The 22126-nt window shown below is 39.2% G+C and overlaps 1 protein-coding gene across 4 annotated transcripts in view; it reads right to left on the reverse strand.

Annotated features, from left to right (window-relative positions):
- The window catches only part of MAK (male germ cell associated kinase), a 62004-nt gene that overhangs the window by 27842 nt on the left and 12036 nt on the right, over positions 1 to 22126 (reverse strand). For all 4 annotated transcript variants that reach the window (XM_045298250.1, XM_004712190.3, XM_045298248.1 and 1 more), the window contains exons 4-10: positions 16452 to 16573; positions 12475 to 12554; positions 10363 to 10495; positions 9090 to 9261; positions 7845 to 8012; positions 3513 to 3827; positions 200 to 372 (exon numbers count right to left, since the gene is read on the reverse strand). In XM_045298250.1, the coding sequence (XP_045154185.1) occupies positions 200 to 372; positions 3513 to 3827; positions 7845 to 8012; positions 9090 to 9261; positions 10363 to 10495; positions 12475 to 12554; positions 16452 to 16573 (1163 nt within the window). The remainder of the gene's footprint in view (positions 1 to 199; positions 373 to 3512; positions 3828 to 7844; positions 8013 to 9089; positions 9262 to 10362; positions 10496 to 12474; positions 12555 to 16451; positions 16574 to 22126) is intronic.

Genomic DNA, 22126 nt, shown 5'->3' on the forward strand with positions numbered 1-22126 from the left:
ACCCGCCACCCCTACAAACATAACCCTCATCCATTAACACTGAGAAGTGTTACTGGGAGAAGTTGGGATTCCTATCTTTTCAGAGGTACGTAAAGGGACTTGAGATTGTGGAAGAAAGCAGTAATAAATGGCATTTATATTCAATGAGTAAAGATGGTGCATGATAAAAACTTACTTCCTGATGAATTTGAAATCTTACCGAAACGGATAATCTTTTTTCCTCTTTTCTTTGAAAACGCCCATGCTTGGTTTCTTGGAATGGGAGGCTCCAAAATTGTACTCTTCAGACTCTTCCCAGCTGTCCCCAGACTTGAACACCGCCTGACCCCAACGCCTGCGAGTGCTTTTGTGGCCCAGGGTGCCACTTGGCTTCTGTGAGGAAGACCCATCAACATAGCATTGACTCACTTGTAGAGGGAGCTGTGTGCACAGGTCATGCTAGTAAGACCCGAAGAGCTTCCCTGCTCAGGGAGTCTTCCAAATAGTGAAGCTGACAGCAAACCCGAAGCTCAAACTCGGGGTTGCTGAGCCAGTTCCCGCCCACGGCAGCCTCTGTGTGCCAGAGCTCCGCTGGGCTCCGCGCAGGCTTTTCAATGGATGGGCTTTCAGAAGCACATCTCCAGATCTTTTTTCTGAGAGCCAACATCCTTTTTGTTTTTCAAATGTATTTTTAAAGCGTTTCATTGACATAAAATTTCCGTATCATACAATTCAATGGCTTAATCATATTAAACAGAGGTGTGCGAATGCCACCACAATCAATTTTAGAACATGTTCTTCTTTCTGTACTCATTATTGCTAGCTCCCATTTCCGCTCAACCTGCCCTTCCAGAGCCCTGCTGTGCGGTGCCACTGAGCAGTTCCGACCCAGGGCGACCCTGTGCACAACAGAACCAAACACTGCCCAGTCCTGTGCCCTCGACACAATTGTTTCTATGCCGGAGCCCCCGATGCAGTTACTCCATCTCACTGAGGGCCTTCCTCCACCACGTGTCTCTTTGTGTCATCCCGTGGTGGCTTATGTGTTGCTGTGACGCTGGAAGTTGTCACTGGTATTTCAAATGACAGCAGGGCCACCTAAAGTGAACAGGTTTCAGCGGAGCTTCCAGACTAAGAACAGACAGTGTTCTTCGGAGGAAGAAGCCTCTGAAACCGTATGCAGAGTGTAAAGTACTCTCAAAAACTGAAAGCGTTAACCCTAAGAAACTAGGACCCCAGTTACTGTCTCCACAGATCTAACTAGACAGAATGTACCTGCACTGGATTTCCTATACAGCAACACATGCAGCCAATCAATTAACAGAAAAACGTTCATCGAAAACAAAGCAGAAAATATTAAGAAGTAGAACAAATTTAGAATGGGTCCAAAGGGAGAACAAGTAATGAGGTGCTAAGTTTTTAACTTAACTCAAAACAAACACACTCACTTCCGCTGAGTCAATTCCGACTCAGGGCGACCCTGTATATATATTCACCTTCTTAAATCTTTAATTTGCTGTGCTTCACACAATGGGCTGTGATAAGAGTTGTACGAGCCCCCAATAAAATGATTTAAAAATGGAAAAAAAAGATATGAAAACAATAATAATGCATTAATTTATCAAGGGGTCACGAGGATGGGGGAGGAAAAAAGAGGAGCTGATACCAAAAGCTCAAATAGATGGTAAATGTTTAGAAAATGATGATGGCAGCATGTGTACAAATATACTTGATACAACTGATGTATGGAATGTCATAAGAGCTGTAAGAGCCCCCGATAAAATGGGCTGGAGCAGACAGTTGACCAATCCCTCCACAGAGGGACAGTTGACCAATCCCTCCACAGAGGAGCCACAGGGAAGGGATGAGTCACCAGGGTGTAGTAAAGCATCCATGAAACACACTATATTCCTCTGGTTCCTTGAGGCTTCCTCACCCCCGCTACCATGACCCCAGTGCTGCTTCCCAGTTCTGACTAGACTGGACCTTGCACACAGGTATAGAATGGGATGGGAGCTCACGACACACAGAATCCAAGGGAAAAAAAATCTTTAATTTGCTAATCCTTAAATGGATACGTGAGGTAATGATATGAGGTATTTATCTAATTCAGTGTTTTGAAATTTAGCAGTCAAGGGCATAAAACCCATTAGTACATAATCAGAGGAACAAAAGGGTAGATATTATTATTGTTGCTATTATTCTAGTGTCTGGAAGGGGAAATGTAAACGGTAAGCCTCTCTCATCAGAAAGTGCCAGCGTTTGTCCCCAGGAGGAGGACCAGACGAAGCTTTTTGAAATGGAGGGTCTGTTCTGGATGTAAAGGAGGACAGGCTGCAAAGCCAGACTGATGCTGGACCCTGAAGGGCCTCGGAGGTCCACACTGTCAAGGAACCTTGAGCGGATTCTAACATTAAAAGCTACCAAAATAGGTTTTCGCTCAGTAAAAGGAAGAACTCTCTGATAGTCTAGCTATCCCACAGAGGATGTGGGATAGCTCTTCACAACACTGGAAGTACTGTGTGCACAAAACTGATTCGCACATAGTTGAATTACTCATTTGTTGAAACTACTCATTCATTCAACAAATATTTACTGAGATTCTACTATGTGCCAAGTAACGCTTTGGGCTCAGGGTCTGTCAATAAAAAACAAACAGATGAAACACGCTATCTATCCTCACGGAGTTTTCATTCTAGTGAGAAACAAAACACAAATCTGACAATAAACTTAAGATGCCCCACCAAGGAGAAAATCAATAGCACATTAGCATATGACCGGTGCTGTCTGGGGAGGGAAGGAAGGTGTGACTCACTTATATTTGGATAGCAGAGTGAATGAGGACTGGGTGGAGAATCAGACACAGTCCTGTAAGGTCTCGTTATCCCTAACACATCACGAGCCAAATACATTTGGGAGTAAATACCTTGAGAAGGCAGCTCGTGAACCCAGGCACTAAGAGGAAGCTTTATACTTAGTCTGACATTTAAAGACCCACTGTGCTTCTCAGCATCTAAAACAGTGTAAAATAACTGTTTAAATTATTCCACTTAAGGTATTCTTGAGTACAAGGAACCTTGGTGGTACAACAATTAAGCAGTTGACTGTTGACTGAGAAGCAAGCAGTTCTAATCCACCAACAGTCTGCTTCCACAAAGACTACAGCCTTGGAAACCCTGGGGCAGTTCTACATTGTACAACGGGCTTGCTAAGTCAGAGTCAAAAGGGAGTCAACGGCAAGGTTCTCCTAATTCTTTTGTATGACACTCTGATTTTCTGCATTGAACTCCTTGCATTAAAAAAAAACAAACAAACGCTGCTGAGTACAAACTTTAAATGTATGACTTTCATTCCCTCTTTTTATAAATAGTCACAGAATTTTAAGTTAGTTCACGTCAAGTGGCTCGCAGAGCGAGCAGGGGCTTTAACATAGAAAAATACTTGTCTTCCCCAATGTGTTTAGAATTGCCTGGAAACAAACCCCGACTGAATGAGTTATTTCACACAAAACGCCGCCGTCACGGGCAACTTACAGCGGGCGTGTTTTTGAGGATGCTTGGAAAGAGTGTCTGTGGCGGTCTCTGGTGACTCTGCTGCTCTGCAGGCGGCGGGACACTGAAGTTGGGTTGTGGCTGAATGGCCTGCAGTGGTTGATGGCTACGCTTGGGCTCGGGCCGTTCAACAGGCAGATCGTTTATGTCTGAGAGAGGCTTAGGTTCAAGTTCGACCAAAGCTGGCTTCGTCAGTTCCAGTGGTTTCAACTGCTTACTCAAAGCCTGTTTGGTGTCCAGATGATGTAAAGAGGCGCCTAATACTTGGCCAACTTGGAAATACGGGTGTTTCAAAGCCTATAAAAGCAAGAAAATGGCAAGGAATGGCAAATAAGGTTCCAGATAGGTAAATATCACTTGCCTAGACAAGTTCAGACAAGCAAAGATTGACAAAGTATCAAAGTTCCTTCATCTGATTTAAGCATTATCTAAAGAAAAATGATTTGAGAAGCACATTGTATTTGTAAAACTTAAAAAGTAAATAAGGCAAGAATGGAAAACTCTCTTGTAATATAAATGGCCACACTGAGCAATTGTTCTATTTAAAGATTTTGTAAAATGATTTCAAGGGGTGTTTTCCATTTTAAGTTTAAAGATCATCTCATGGTAACTGTTTTGAGGTTCATTCAACCTTCATGGCTCCTGGAAGTCTAGCGTTCATGACAATTAGAAATTCTGCTCTGAATTTCCCCTTTTGATCAGGATTCTTCTCTGGAATCTTCAATCAAAATGATCAGTAGTAGTAACAGGGCACCATCTAGTTCTTCTGGTCTTATAGCAAAGGAAGCAATTGTTCTTGGAGGCAACTGGTCATACATTCCATTTTCTCTTCTTACTCTTAACTCAAGAAAGCCTAGTAGCCCAGGGGCTTAAGCATCAGGTTGCTAATCTTCAGGTTGAAGGTTCAAACCCACCAGCCACTCCAGAATTCCTCATCTTTTCCCCATGGAGCACCTGGTGGTCTCCAACTGCGGACATTGTGGTTAGTAATCGAACTCATAACCAACTACATCACCAACATTCCTAGTGGGAAAAAGAATGGTATCTCCCGTGGTTTGGTTTGTAACTTTCGGATAGGTAGTGAGGCTGATCATCTTCTCATGTGTTTGGTGACAATCCAAACGTCCTCTTTGGTGAAATGTTTACTCAAGTCCATTGCCCATTTTATGAATGTTATCAGGTTTTTGAAGTTTTATATATTTTGGGGTTGATTCTTGTCAGATATATGAATATGCTGTATGAAGATATTCTCCCAGCTGGTAGCTTGCCTTTTCTTTTTTTGGGGAGTGAGGTGGGGGGCGTAAAGTCTTTTGATGAATAAAAGTTTTATGAGGTCTCACTTATTTTGTCTTTTGCTGTTTACTATTATATTATATAAGCAATCCATTGTTGAAGGGTAAGCCTGCCAGCACTGCCCCTATTCTCCTAATCATTTTATTTGTTTGTACACTTTTAAGTCCTTAACCTGCTTTGCATTTACTTGTGCATGGTGTCCTGTTTAATTTCTCTGCATTTAGAAGTCCAATTTTCCTGCGATCATTTATTGAAGAGACTCTTCTTTCCCTCTCGAATGGACTTAGCCACCTTCTGGGTTCTCAATTGTTATCTACTGGTCTATATGTCTACATCCCAGGCTGTTGTGATAATGTAACTTCCAGATTTTAAAAGCCGGCAGTGTGGGTCGTCCTACTTTGTTCTTCTCCTTCAACACTGCTTTAGTTATGTGGGGCCTTCTTATCATTCCATACAAAACCAAAGATTTGTTTTTCTACCTCTGTCTTTTAAAGGGTGGTGGAATTTTTATTGGAATTACATTGAGAAGAATTAACATCTTAGCAGTATGAAGTCTTCTAATCCAAGAACATAGAACATCTTTCCATTTATTGAAGTTGTCTTTAATCTGTTTGATAGCTTTCATAGTTTAAATCCTGCTTAAATTTATTTCTAATTATTTTATTCTTAGATGCTATTGGCAAACAGAATTGTTTCCCTAGCTTCCCTTTCAGATTTATCACTGCTAACATATAGAAACCCAACTGATTTTTGTTTGCTGATTTTGTATCCTGAAACTTTGCTAAATTCCTCTATTAGCTCTACAAGTTATCTTGTGAACTCTTTGAGATTATCAATATGTAAGATCAAATCTTTTTTGCATAGAGACACCTTTACTACTTTCTCTTCCAAGTGGAATACTTCATATTTCTTCTTTTGGTCTTATTGCTCTGGCAAGGATTTCTCATAAAAATTCTATTTCTCTGAATAGAATTTTGACAGCAGGGACCTTGTCTTATTCCTGGTTGCAAGGAAAGAGTTTTTAGTCTTTTTCCATTAAGTATAAGGTTAGCTTTTGGCTTTTCACATATACCTTTAATTATATTGAGGAATTTTCAAATGTCTTAACTATTCTTTCTCATTTGTTCTTCCAGGCTTTTGGAAAAAGTTTCACAAATGAAAACAGAATTGAAAAAAATTAATACTGATTTTGTATTTTAAAATAGTAAGACAAAAATACTCTATTACTTTTTTATTTAGGCCTCTGGTGTAGACTCATGACATTTAAATAACCACGGAGCTTGAAATATATCTGTAGACTATATAAGGTAGTCAAAATGCAAGACAATGCTGCCTTCTTGTGGAGTCCCTGGTGAAAGGTTAAGTGCTATACTGTTAGCTGAAAGGCTGGCAGTTCAATTCCACTCAGAGGCACCTCAGAAGACAGGCTTAGTAGCAATCTGCTCCCAAAGGATACCAACCCTGAAAACCTGCTGGAATGCTGATCAGAATCAACTCAACAGTAACTACCAACAAATGGAAGGATGAAAGATTCGCGTATCTCTCCCGTCATTAATGAGCACGCAAAAAAAAGTCTACTATATTATAGAAATTACAAGATGTTTCTTCCTAACTAGCCTGATACATCTGAATATCTATCATTCATTATGAATCCATTAAGCCTTTCTCAATCAGGAATTGGCACTTAAACCACAGAACACTTATTGAAGTGACAATTTTTGAAATCCTACCCAAATGGTATGTAGTTAGAAATTAACTTACGACATATGATGCATGGCTTGGAGCTTTAAGGAAAACATCAAAATCGACAAGCTTTACAATATGTATATGCTTAGTCCTCCCATGAGGGTAGCTGACATCTGCACTGTCTTATTTTCAAGTGGATGGCTTTCACAACAAAAATTTATTCTTTCAGTTTAAGCCCAAATTCAGGTGCCAGCTCTCGGGGAAGACTTTTTCTGTTAACTGCGAGGGCAAATCCTTGTCTCCTCTTACCATCTGTGGGTCCACGGTTCTTAAGAGATCTGAGTGTTTTGGTTTTCCCTGGTTTAAGAGCTTCTCAACACAGCCCCTGGTGTGAAGAATGCACTCACTCCACTCCTGGATCACCTTTCTTGGTGAGCATCAGGTCCCGCCTTCTCTGCCCACTTCTCTCTCCTTGTATCACTTGTAGGATAAAAGATGAAGCAAGCCACACTCCAGTGAAACTCCCTGTGGTAGTTACATAATCTCCTGTCAACTTGTGAATGGGTAGAGTCTAGCTTGTCAATCAAGCCACAGCCAATGAGGCCTCTGTGTGAGCACAGCCTTCTCCTGAGGATTCTGGGAACTCCTGTCTTCCTCCTTGGAAGTGGGACACACTCTCTGCGAGACATTCCTGCTGGCAAGACACATGGAGCTATGCTGACGGAAGCCAGAGCCCTGGACCTGGAGGAGCCACGTGGAGACCCACGGCAGCGCTAAGATACTTGTACCACCTCTGGATCCACAAAGGCTTTCCACCCTATGGCCTGTGATCTTCCTGCACTCGGCATCATTGCATGTGTTGTATGAATCTGTAGAGGAATTTAAAGACTGGTGTTGGACATATGGGCTAATATTGGACTTATGGACTTAATCTGGACTGGGCTGGGATGTTTTGTTAATATACAATTTCTCTTTTATGTAAAAGTCTTCCTTATACACATGAATGTTTGTGAATTTGTTTCTCTAGTCCACCCAGAGTAACACACTCCCTTTACATCAGATCAGGGCTACAATCTGATTAAAGTTATTGCATTCAACTCTAATCCTCTAATAATTGACTGCCTGCTTATATCAGGAAGATAAATATATCCTTACTTAACTGCCAAATGCCATCATAAACAATTGCCAAGCCAAACTGACACACACTCAGTGAGTGTGGGGTATGTGTGGAGGTAGAAACACAATTCAATCTCACACACACACTGAAAAAAATACTTAATTCTTAAAAAAGCTAAAATAATGTTTAAACAGGTATTAGAGGGAGACTGGTCTTACCTGGCTTGCCGTTGGTCGTTTCTTTGGGTCCCAATTCAACATATCAGTCATGAGTTGAATAGCTTCATTACTGGCATTGGGAATGAGAGTTTTTAAGTTTATAGGAACACACTGGGGAAAGCGGAAATTCATAGAGGATGCAAGCTGGTACCCTTCTGGCCAGTCACTCTATACAAGAAATATATAAGGGCGTGTGTGTTAGAAACCAATTTTGGACGATAGCAATAAGATGAAAATTACTCATGGTAAAAATTTATATGGTGATTCACATAAATTTTTACTCATGGTAAAAATTTATATGGTGTGAGATATAAATTAGCAAACAACATCATATAATTAAGAAGGAATGTTGAAGGAAATGATAGAGCACAGTTTTAAATTTCCAGGTATGAAACACCTGTGTGGTATCTGATAAGGACACATCTCAGAAAGTAAGTGCTAGCTGATAGGTAACGTTCATTGAACTGTACTTAGATCGCAAGGAGTCAGATACATACAGAAGAGGTATATAAAAGGAAACGAAGAGTTAAGAGAAAATAAGGTCCAGGATCCCTAGAGTTAATAAGATCACTAAGAACATTTTAGGAGCAAGTAGCAAGGGGCTTATGCAAGACTGTCTTTTTACACAGTCAGCAATGGGCCATCAATCCAGTTACACTCTAAATTTTAGGTGTTTTAAGTCATTAAGGAATAACAAGGATTTTCTTTCTCTCAGCCTGGTGGAAATCCAAGTCTTAAAATCCTTACCCCACCCTGTTAAAAATGAAATGATTATGAGAGAATGAACCTCTAAGCCTAAGTTGATTTGAAAATGAAAACAGCAAAGAACTGGGGGAAAGTTATATAACAACCCTTCACGTCTGGAACTGAGCTCACCTCGTGGCTCAATTCTCAACAAGCAAGAGACAGGTCATTCCGGGAACCTCACACTAGCTAGGCATGGAGACCTTGGAATCATCAGCCATTTGAAGTCAAAAGGGCAGCACTGACGCAAGGATAAAGTTCAGAAGGGCTAGGACAGGGGGAGGAATGGAAGCAGAGCACCACGGCAGGCAGCAGATGCTGCACTGGGAGGACTGCAGTGACTGAGAGGAATGAAACGTGTGTGAACTGCTGAAGGTAAAACTGATGCTCTGTTCCGGAGACCTTCACCCAATTCCCAGTCAGACATGTTTAAAGTAAATTATAAAACTAAAGCAGAAAATAAAAAAGAAAATAAAACCGCATGGGAGCAAGAGTATGCACCTTTTTGGGAGTTCCTAAAACTTGGCAAATTTTAAAGATTTCATCCACCTCACTTGTCCCTGGGAAAAGCGGTCGTAACGTGTACAGTTCAGCCATGATACTCCCAACAGCCCACACATCGATGGGAGAGCTATAAACCGACGACCGTAATAAAACTTCAGGTGCACGATACCTAGGGAAACAGAAAAGAAAACCGACTTCAAGGATGGACTGGCAACAGGTGTCCAACAGGTTCATGCATTTCAACGAAGTGAGTATTGTGCATCAGTACTAGTTGTTGGTGTCTCCTGAATTGAACCATGTTTGTCAAGAATGTGTGTCCCTTGGTTGGGCAGTGATTCTCAGTGCTTTGACATAACTATGTAATGATGGAACCACCCTAATGAAGGGATCTAATGGGATCAGCCAATCAACTGTAAGGGGGCTAGGGTGGGATACCACACCTTTAGTCAGACCACAGGCCTGATCCCATGGAAGGAGTGTTCCCCTGGGGTGTGGCCTGCAGCATCTTTTATCTTAGGGAATAAAAGGAAAGAGAAGTAAGCAGAGAAGTGGGGACCTGATTACCACCCAGAAAGAAGTGTCTCTAGCAGAGCACAGCATCTGAACCCGAGGCCCCTGTGCTAATAACCTCCTTCAGAACCAGGGAAAGACTGATACCCAGACACAGGAAGATCTGCAAGGGGCACTGGGTCCGAAAATGCTGAAAGGAGACCACCTTTCCCAGAGCTGACAGAGAGAGAAAACCTTCCCTCAGAGCTGTCACCCTAAATTTGGACTTCCATTCTCCTAAGCTGTAAGAGAATTAATTTGTTTGGTAAATCCATCCACTGCTGGTACTTTTGCTATAGCAGCACCAGATACTTAAGACACACGTGTGTCCTGACAACAAGCCAGTGGAGAGACTAGAGAAAAATATAAATGAGGTGTCCAAGCAGCCTAAAACAGGAGTGCAAATGAATAAATACAGAAATAAGCTCTACTTGATACCTGAACACAGAGGGGAAATAAGTATGCTACAAAGTATTCCCCAAATAAACAAACCAACCAACCAATCCATTGCCATTAAGTAGATTCTGATTGATAACACCCTCAGGATAGTGCTCCCAAGGATTTCCATGACTGTCTTTAGAGAAGCAGACAGCTTCAACTTTCACCCTGGGAACAATTGGTGGGTTTGAACTTTGACTTTTCCCTTAGTGGCCCAAAGCTTAAGCCAAGTGCCACTGGGGCTCCTTATTCTGCCTTTGGGGAGCTTCATAAAGCTACTTACCATCTGGTAGATACATAATCAGTATATGGTGGCTGGGACCTTAATTCTCTGGCGAGTCCAAAGTCAGCTATTTTCACAAGTTCTGGACCCATACAAAGCAAGTTCTCTGGTTTCATGTCCCTATGGAAGAAACCTTGGTGATATAGAGAAGAAAAGTCATAAATTGTCACGTTTAAATAGTTGTATTTGATTTACAGATCAAATAAGGCAGTCTGTTGATAATCATTAGGAACTAGTTCTAAACTTATGAGAGGGTTTCAAAAATTTTGTGGAAAAACTCAATGCCTTTTAAATTTCATTTTCCAGCAACTTTTTGAAGCCCTCTAGGGTAAACAACCCTACCCTCCTGCCCTCCAAATCAACCAAATCCACTGTCGTCCTGTTGGATCCAATTTATAGTGACCCTATAGAGCAGTGGTTCTCAACCCTCCTAATGCTGCCTGCGACCCTTTACTACAGTTCTTCATGTGGTGGTGACCCCCAACCATGACATTATTGTTGTTGCTATTTCATAACTGTTATTTTCCTGTTATAAATTGTCATGTAAATCTCTGATATACAGGATGCATTTTCATTGTTACAAACGGAACATAATTAAAGCATAGTGATTGATCACAAAACAGTAAGTAATTATATATTGTGAAATATTTATGTGTTTTCCGATGGTCTTAGGTGACCCACAAATCACTGTGGAGTCAGCTATAGTTCACTACAGATTATTCATATTATCATTAACTTTGGATTGGAGATTATGGATCAATTGTGAACAATTAAAATTACATCCTTTATTTCTATTTTATTCACAAATCATTGGCCTTTATCAGTGGATTAACAGTGTGAAATCACGAACTTCAAAATTTAAAAAGCCCCAGCAATTTCTTTGGGGCAAATAAAAAAATTAAGAAATGTTCTTATAATCCTTATACAAAATTCTACATAGCATTATTAGAAGATAAATGATTTCCTCTAGCAGTTAGAGAAGATTTTAAAACATAAGGTGGGATACATTGAAATTTTTGAATACACATGCTCAGCATTCAGCAATAATATAGCACACATTTTTCTAATTACTTAAAATCCAATGATTCTCCATAAATAGTTATTTAAAATAATAATTACTTATAATTATTCTGGTTTGATAGGTATATAGAAAACTACTTTAAATTATTTAAGAAATAACTCTTTATTTTGAAAGGACAGAAATAAAAAATCTAAACACAAAGGAAATCTATAAATCACCAGGCCGTAGATCAGCAGTTCTCAACCTATGGGTTGTGACCCCTTTGGGGGTCGAACAACCCTTTCACAGGAGTCGCCTAAGACCATAGGAAAACACATAAACATTTCACAATATATAATTACATATTGTTTGTGATTAATCACTATGCTTTATGTTTAATTATGCTCAATTTGTAACAATGAAAATACATCCTGCATTATCAGATATTTACATGACAATTCATAACAGTAGCAAAATAACAGTTATGAAGTAGCAACAAACATAATTATATGGTTGGGGGTCACCACAACATGAGGAACTATATTAAAGGGTCGCGGCATTAGAAAGGTTTCGAAACACTGCCATAGATCCTTTAAAGTAGTAATACTTGGTCATGGTGCATCAAAGGATTCCATTCTTTCCCAAAGTCCCCCATACTCTATCTTTTTTATCCCACTTCCATGATAAAACTGGAAGGATTGAGGTTGCAGGATCGGTGTACGATGGTTGAAACTAAAGGCTAAAAAGCAAACCATTCAAAATTTCTACTGTAGAGCAAAATCGTTTCTCCCAAGAGCAGAAACTCTACATTTCTAGTGAGCGTGTGTAGGCACATACTCCAAATGTGCTGCTAGTTGCTCTGGAGTCAATCCTGCTGGGTAACCAGTGCGTGCAGAGTTGAGCTGGGTTCCATGGGGTTTTTACCACACTGGACTTCCAAGGTATCTCTGGAAGTGTTCAAACCACCAACCTTTTAGCTAGTAGGCCAGCACTTAACCATTTGTGCCACTCACAGGCATCTTCCATACTTGTAGTTATCCAATATAACACGATTGGATACTGTCTTAAAGAAATGAGTGTTAAAAGCGAAATGAGTCTCTAAAGAAACATACCATGTTTATGAATAAAAGCCAGGCCTTGCAATATTTGATACATAATATTTCTGATGACTGATTCAGGGAACAGTTTGTTTCTGTGAAGAAATGAACAAATAGTCATGAAATTCTCTCAAGCCACAGGTCTGAGGTTAAGGTTTAAAGTGATAAGTTCATGATTTTAAAACACAGACATTTCAGAGATATATATTTCAATGCTTGGTAAAAACTCAAATTCAACATGGCATACCGTGCACAACTATTCAAGTTAAAATAGAACCTACCCATATAAGCAAAATAAATTAGAAAGCAGATTAACTATCAAATAAAGCCAAGTGTGCAAATTTGTATTCATGTAGGTTGAAGGGTTTGGGGGTACTTAACTACCTCAGTTCTGTCAAACAGAAATATAGTATGAGCCACAAATGAGTGTAGTAGCTAGCTACAATTAAAAAATGCAAAAAGACACAGATGAAAGGAACAATGTGTTTTATTAAATATTACTGAACTATTTTTAGGATCAAGTTTTTAAAATCTTTAGATGAATAGTATAGCCCAATTTAGACAAGCTACATTTCAATAACTCAAAAGCCACAAGTGACTTGGAAGCTACAGCTCTGGACAGAACAACTCTTTATTAATTATTGCTATGCTGCAAATGTAAGCAATCCACATCTAATTCTTTGACCCTGGGGTCGTACTATAAAGGTATCATTATTTGAAGCTTCTAAGGCACTAAATGTCAATTTTTTTCTAAGATTTTCTATCATCATGAATGATTTGGATCCATTTTTAGAGCCAACAGCCTATTATTCAACCTTATAGTGTTAACGATAATATCTGCTTATATTATGTGCTAAAAAGTCCCACCATTCCATAAGGTTGGAAAGATACAACAGAGAAAGATAAACATTACGCTCATCTCAAATTTGAAAGAGTAATGATCATATACTATTGAAATGTCTAAAACTCATTCATAAGCAGGACATTTCAAAGTAAACAAAATCTTTATCCTTGGCAGTAACTAAATTTTAATAAATGTTATGAGCTTAAGATGTATTGATAGCATCAGAGCAGAGGTTTGTGTATAATGTTCAACTGAAACTGAAAGGAAGTTTCACTGAATAAGGGGCTTTCAGATCAATTTTCACATTCTACACAATATTCAGAAAATTAAACTACGGCAAACAGAATGCAAGAACGCCACTAACCTCAAGTAACCCTCCATCATGGACTACTAACAATGGTCAAATATATGTCTTTGACCCTGAGTACTATTCTAAATAATAATTATCACTTTTACTCCCATTTAATTTAGTGATCCTGAATTAAATGATAAAATTGAGAAGTTGATTTTTTAATTGTTTTGCTATCCCACTAACCATCTGTCAGCTTATATATTTTATAAAAACTGGATAAGCATATTTCATGTACTTACATCTTTAGTTCTTCCTTCAAGTATATCTCAATGTAAGTCCATATATCATTATAGAGGCTGAGAAGACTATCTCCACAATTGTAACACTTTAAAATACTATGTTCATTTATTCAGTATTCTAATCTAGTCATAATAATTTCATATATAACTGTCATATTTGCTATCAAAGTTATCTATGGCAGGGCTTCAGAAAGTTCATGGAAACAAAATTGAAAGACACAGGTTTTTTCCATGAATTAAAAAAATCTCCTTCATATATATAATTTTGGTTTGTTTTTTTATCCATTTAAAAGTATTTTCATCATGAGGGAGGGATAGTGGGGAAGGGAGGCAAAAATTGAGAAGCTGATATCAAGGAGTCAAGTAGAAAGAAAATGCTTTGAGAATGATGATGGCAACATATGTACAAATGTGCTTGACACAATGGATGGACGTATGGATTGTGATAAGAGCTGTACAGCTCCAATAAAATGATTTAAAAAAATAAAAGTATTTTCCTAATCTTAACCTTCTTATGTATAACTGGGAAAACTAGTTACTGAGCCTGGGGGATCAGGACCAGGGTCTTGGGGAACACCAGGGTCAGCTGGCATAACATACACCACAAAGAAAATGTTCTACATGCTACTCTGATGAGCACCATTGAAGGTGACAACTATCGGTCTCTCATTGTCCGGAGGTGAGAAGAATGACAAAAACTGAAATACACAATGGAAATAATTAGTCCAATGGACTAATGGGCCACACAAACATTTGTCTCCCCAACCCTGAGACCAGAAGAACTAGAGGGTGCCTGCCCACCACTACCAATTGCTCTTAAGAGGATCACTTTAGAAGGTCCTGCAGAGAGTGGGGTAAATGTGCAACAGAATTCAAAATCAGAGCAGAGACCAGGTTTACGAGTTGGATAGAGCCTGGTGGGACCCCAACACTCTAGCCTTTGCCTTTCAGATGTGGAATTGAACTTACTTCTGTGTCAGGAATAATGAACCATTTAAAACCGAAAATGGCAGCATATACCTAAGGACAAGGTTCGGAGGGGTGGGAAGAAGGAAGAACGGGCACCAAAGACACAGGGGCAAGCGAGGGCACACAGAGAGTATCGCAATGGACACGCTGAATCAGGAGTACGTAACACATTACATGGGAAACTACACTCTGCTTTGTAGACTTCATCTCGTTCACAAGAAAAAGTTAAAAATACTGAAGGTCATGAATAACTGAAAATGTATTTCATAATCTTTATCACCTTTAATGACTGTTCAATTAATCAATATTCCGTACTGTAATTATCAACTTATTCTACCACTAGAATTTGAGAATTTGTAAGTTAGTAAGTATGTACACTTTGGTATAACCATTTAACAGAACAGGAAAATACAGTATCTGCTGAAGCCTGTTTATCATGGAAAAAGCACTTCAAAGTCAATTAATCAAATAAAATATTTTACTACTATTAAAATTATAACTAAGCTAAATGCATATGTACCCACCTAAGAGAGCTAGAAAAGAAATGTAAAAGAATGAAAACTGATTTTAGCAATAAGAAAATTTCTTTCACTGGAGCATGTAAAGGGTAAACTAATGTTGGGTTTGGTTAGTAGTCTAAACTGTTGGCTACAAAGTTGATATAACATAACCCCCTGCCTAATTTACAATAAAAAATGCTAAAAAAGAAATTTTCTTTTATTTTGGCTATTATTAATGGTATAGTATCTATCTGGAGAATAATAGGCATTCAAAAACATTTTCTGAAAAAGGAAATAACATGACTGAAAAAAACTTTAATTAAAAAACACTGATTATATGTGTTTTTTAATTAAAAAATGTGAGAGAGAAATCAATGCTATTACACTCAAAAGTTAACTTACTTCTAAAGTATATATATTTTTTTACTTCTAAATTATTTTACAGGCTTTTGCTAAACAATGCTGGTATTCATAGCGGGTAAGTAGCTATTTATCTCCAAGGTGTGACACGTAGCTACCACCAGAACAGCATTTTCCCCTCAGCCCACAGGGAGTGACTCAAGACCTCGTTAGAGATTCTGTTCTTATGTTTAAAAAGTTAAACTCGGAATTTCCTTGGCATTGGTGTATTAAGTCTCATCACTGTTTATGTGTTTTGATGAATGAGTTTATTAGAGCTTCTCTCAAAAGTTACTTCATTCAGTTTTTCCCTCTTTCATTGGAATGTCACAAGATGCTTGTGAGGGCAATGAAGATATTTTACTCAATTTGCCCAAGGCCAACTTTATTACACAGCATTGAACTATAGATGAATTCATTTAAAAATCATAGCTATACAGTAATGTTTGCACAAAAGTCTATCTTAACTTTTAAGAAATTAAGAAAACAACAACAAAAAGCACCTGTGTATGCAGCTGGTTCTCAGTGTCAGATGTTATTCTTTGAAAAAGGTAGGAGAACTAGTTGATTTAAATTTATCTCTTGCAATATTAAATCTAGATATTGTTAAAGTACAGTATATTGACAATATCAAGGAATCATGGAAGAAGTAATAGAAAAAACTGTGTGTTCACAAAATATGGGCATACCTGTCTTTCATTAATTGATAGAGATTTTCTTTCATATATTCAAATATAAAATAAAGATGGTCATTTTCTCTGATAACTTCTTTCAGTTTAATCACATTGGCATGATTAAGCTTCTTCAGAGACTGAAATACAGCAAATAAGTATTAAATTCTTACAGCAAGGTTAAAAAAATTAGCAAAATCTCATTAATGCTATTTATAATAATGACTGTACCTTTTTCTTCTGGATTTGTTAATAAGTTACATTTTAATATCTACATAATTAAAATATATCAGAATACCTAAAGTAAGCTGTAACTATTTTTTTAACCTTTCACTTAAAAAAAAAATTATCTTATTTCTTTTTGTTCCCCTGAGAGTGTAATAACCAAGGTTCAGCATGGAAAACTCCATTTTCTTTTTTTTTTAATAATCGTTTTATTAGGGGCTCATACAACTCTTATCACAATCCATACATACATCAATTGTGTAAAGCACATTTGTACATTCATTGTCCTCATCATTCTCAAAACATTTGCTCTCCACTTAAGCACCCGGCATTAGGTCCTCATTTTCCCCTCCCTCCCCGCTTCCCCTCCCTCATGAGCCCTTGATAATTTATAAATTATTATTTTGTCATAACTTTCCCTGTCCGACGTCTCCCTTCACCCACTTTTCTGTTGTCCATCCCCCAGGGAGGAGGTCACATGTAGATCCTTGTAATCAGTTCCCTCCATTTTGTTTTCATCTGTTTCCAATCCCCTGCTAGCAGCTAGCTTTTCCCTACCCTTGCCTTCCCCTTCCCTATCTTCTGAAAAACCTTGCCACTCTGGAGATAACTCTGGACCTGCCCAATTAGCAAAAAATAGAAACTATCCTGTCAGACTCTGAGTTATCACCTGAAGCTGTTGTTCTCTCTAGCACCCCCTCCACCCTCCCAGTATCCTGCCTACCTAATAAGTAAAACTGTAACTGCCTGCATGTTTCCCTGCCCTTTAAGCCAGTCCTCTACCTTAAAGATAAAACCCCTAAAACTATAAAACTGTAACTATGTTTTTTCAGGGTGATAGCCCCCTCTTGAACCAACTGTTAATGAAGGCTTAATTATTGATAAGTGGTGTGGATTGATTACGCCCAATACAACAAATGTACACAGGAAAAACACACACCAAGTTTCTACAAGTATACTTCAATCACGCAGAATGCATTCTTCACGTTACACAACCATTCTCATCCTCCTTTCCTGAGTTGTTTCCACCAGTTAGCATAAACTCACTGCCTTCTAAAATTCCTATCCTTTCCAGTTGTTATTGCCAATCTCATGCCCCAAAATAATTCTTAAAAGAGTATTAAGTTCTCCACAAATGAGTACACCAGTCCATGTGATCTAAGGATTGTACAAAATAAAATCCAAGATCAGAACTCAGAACTTACATTCTGAGTGCTCGGTTTGCAGAAGACAGTGGATATCAGTGGATATGCAGAGACCCAATTCAGATTGAGCCTCCACTGAACTCCCTCAGAACCACTGACTATGGATTGAATCACCTTGTGCTCAGACATAGTGTACTTGAAAGTGGATCACTGGAGATAATAGTTAAGTTAAAATTTAATATAGTATTATTTCTTTTCCTTTTTGATCCATTTTCAATTTGTTCTAGTTTCTATTGTTTTCAGCTTTCTTTTGTATTTGAGGTTTTCTCTGTGATTTATTTTGTTGTTGTCACTGGGGTTTTTGTATAACTTTCTTTACTTGAAATCCAGGGTAGGTAATTCAGAGAGACAGTAATTCAATAACTCCTTAGGGTTATGGCAGAAGAGGCTGGGGGAGAATAGGGAGCTAATAACAACGGGAACAAGAATAAAGAAAATGTTCTAAAACTAATTGTACAACTCTTTTAAATATATTTAAGCCACTGAATTATATGGCACATGAATTATATATCAATAAAACTTGTTTTAAAAACAGTATTATGATTAAGGCAGATCTCTTGGGGTGTTATACTGGTGTTTGGTTTTAAGCTGAATCTATGGTCTTTAGATGGTATTTTTGGCTTAAGGTTTAAAGATCATTGGAGGGGAAGGACATGGGAAGATGGCACCAAGATAGAATCCCCTGTCTGGAACTCCCCTGGTGTGGTGAGAAGGCCAATTCTGAGAATTTTCACAGGACCTGGATTCTCAGCACTCTGGGAATATTTTAGACCACTCTCTCTGATTTTTGCCCAGAGAACACAGTAGTTTGCTGAGGTCTCCTTTCTCCCTCAGCTCAGTGGGCCCAGTGGGCTGGGGGGTGTCAGCCTCCTCTCTCATCCCAAGTCAGACCAACCCCAAGTAGAGCCTGGGGTCCCATGCCCTCAAAGACTACTGGGAGCCCTGGAGGCTGGGCCTGCAAACCAGAGCTTTCATAGTTTTACTGCCTTACTGATGCCCTCTCCCCACCTCTTTGCAAGGGCACAGCTCTCACGGCAGCCAGATAGGAACTCCCAGCTAACTCAAACGGGAATCCACCCCCACCAACCACCACCCCGGTAAGATAGGAACACAACTTGAACGCTCTGGGAGCTTCCCTCCTTGGGCCTCACTCCAATAGCCCATTTCCCCCCTGGGATGCTGGCGTGAAGAATGGACTGTGCTGCTCCACAATATAACAGGGGACTGTCCCTCCTGGAGAATAGGTGCCCACTGAAAGAAGGGCCTTCTGCTCCAAACTCAGTAACAGACTGGCTATACTCTCCCTATATATTATACAGGGTCGATAAGTGAGGTAGATTTAATATACCCCTCACCTACCCCAAACACCATTACCTCAAGACCTCGCTCCCCCACTTCAGTAACCCACACTCTCATAACCCACCAAGTAATAACATACCTCTTAAAGCCTCTCTTCTAACTCATCAAAAATTACTATAGTTAACAGGAAGGCTTCCTATGATTAACACCACCACTTAAACCTACTCTAGAGCACCTATCTCCTATTCCTCCTACCCACCCAACTATCGCTCCCTCCTCATGTCCACACAGTATGATTTCCAGCTCCCATCTGATCCCACACAACTCAGAAGCCTACTCATCATCTACAGTGCGACCACGAAAAAGGATACAAGAGAATGGTGCTTACAGCCCTACAAGAGATCAGGGGATCAATCCAGAAAACAAAAGAATAAATGGAGATACTAAAAACCTCACACCCAAAGGATATTTAGTAATGAGTTAGAAGAAATACAAAACAGTACAAGATCTGAGCAACAGAATGGAAGAAAATCAAATCCCTGAACTTGAAGACAACCAAGGAGACCACAGCCAACTAGAGAAACAATCAAACAAAAAAGCAAAATCATCTGAAGAAAGCCTGAGGAGGATGCGGCATGCCATGGAGGAAAACGACATTCTAATGATTGGTGTGCCAGAGCAGGAAGAGCAAATAAATCTACAGTTAAAACAGTGAGGGATTCATGGAAGAAAATTCCCCCAATACTACAAAGGAGGAGGCGATAACTATGCAGGAAGCAGAGAAACATCAAATAGATTAAACCCCACCAAAGCATATCAAGACATATAGTAGTCAAATTATTCAACTTAAAGATTATCTTAGGGCAAAAGTTTTATGGGTTCATGCCACCCTTCATAGTTCCAGAAAGGCTGGATTCCATGAGATTTTAAAAAAAATTATGTCCTGTTATTTCTCCTCTTTGATTAAATAATTCTATAAAATACTTTATTAAAATGTTCAGTGGTACGAAGTGGGTATCATAGGTTTTTTTCAGATCTCATGGAAACAATTAGTCGCACAATCTATTTTTTCCTTCTATCCCTGACTCTTTCCTCTGTTGCGTAGTGTACAGAAACTAACTGTGCCTTCGATAGCTGCTTATAAGTTTTTAAGACCCCAGGCACTATACAACAAACTAGGTGGTAGGACAGAAATACCAAACACAGGATTAGGCCAACTATCTGGGATGCCTCGTGAAACCATGATGTTAAACCAAGGAACCAAAACTCCTGAGCTATTTGATTGTACATAGGGAGCCTTTGCAGCTACTCTTTTTCTGGTGGTGGTGGGAGCGGGAGGGTCATTGGTTTAAATATAACACACACTTTTGTCAATTCAACTTGTATTTTTCTGACAGAATCATGTAAAATTCCATGCAAAAGCCTCCAAAAATCTCTCCACATCATACAGTATAAAACATACATAAATGGCATATCACTCACCCACTGCCACCGAGTCAATTCCAACTCACATCGACCCCAAAGGACAACGTAGAACTGTCCCTGTGGGTTTCAGGGACTGTAAGTCTTTATGGAGTAAGAAGCCTCATCTTTCTTCCCAAATGGCATAGAGCCACTTATAAACAAATGCCCTCTTGGGGCAGCGGTTAAGCATTTGAATGCCAATAAAGGGTCAGTGGTTCGAACTCACCAGCCACTTGAGAAAGTTGAAACTTTCTGCTTCTGTAAATATTAAAGCCTTGGAAACCCTGTGAGACAATTCCACTCTGCCTTACAGGGTAAGAGTCAGAATCAACTTGACAGCACATATCAACAATAACAATTTCAAATATTACCTTTCCTTTGATGATATCATGCTGTTTTGAGCTAAAATTACTTTAGAAAATTGGGAGGAAGTGAGATTTAGGAGATTAAAATGGATGAGTTGGCAAGTACTCCCTCAATGCAAGAATACGGTGTTCTATTAAACTGGCATTCCATGATACTCACCTGCCTGACACGATCACTGAAGACAAAGTGGGTGTATAAGCAAATGTGGTGAAGAAAGCTGATGGTGCCCGGCTATCAAAAGATATAGCATCTGGGGTCTTAAAGGCTTGAAGGTAAACAAGCGGCCATCTAGCTCAGAAGAAACAAAGCTCACATGGAAGAATCACACCAGCCTGCATGATCACGAGATGTCCAAGGGATCAGGTATCAGGCATCAAAGAACAAAAAATCATATCATTGTGAATAAGGGGGAGTGTGGAGTGGAGACCCAAAGCCCATCTGTAGGCAATTGGACATCCCCTTACAGGGTCACAGGGAGGAGAGAATCCAGTCAGAGTGCAGTGTAGCAAAGATGAAACATACAACTTTCCTCTAGTTCCTAAATGCTTCCTCCCCCCACTATCATGATCCCAATTCTACCTTACAAATCTGGCTAGACCAGGGGATGTACACTGGTAAAGATAGGAACTGGAAACCCAGGGAACCCAGGGTGGATGATCCCTTCAGGAACCAGTGAGTGGCGATACCGGGAGGGTGAATGGAGGGTGGGTTGCAAAGGGGGAACTGATTACAAGGATCTACATATAACCTCCTCCCTGGGGGACGGACAACAGAAAAGTGGGTGAAGGGAGACATCGGACAGTGCACAATATGACAAATAATAATTTATAAATTATCAAGGATTCATGAGGGAGGGGAGTGGGGAGGGAGAGGGAAAAATGAGGAGCTGATGCCAGGAGCTTATATGGAGAGCAAATGTTTTGAAGTTGAGAGCAATGAATGTACAAATGTGCTTTATACAACTGATGTATGTATGGATTGTGATAAGAGTTTTATGTACCCCTAATAAAATGATTAAAAATAATAATAAAATTAATTAATTAAATTTAAAAATTTTTTAAAGAAATGTTTCACAATATAGAATAAATAAATTAATTAAATGGATGCGTTGAAACAAAATGTGTGTGAATTGTT

This window comes from Echinops telfairi, unplaced genomic scaffold (genome assembly GCF_000313985.2).
Source record: "Echinops telfairi isolate 266 unplaced genomic scaffold, ASM31398v2 ScPeMD7_7424;HRSCAF=8462, whole genome shotgun sequence".
Classification (NCBI taxonomy): Eukaryota; Metazoa; Chordata; class Mammalia; order Afrosoricida; family Tenrecidae; genus Echinops; species Echinops telfairi.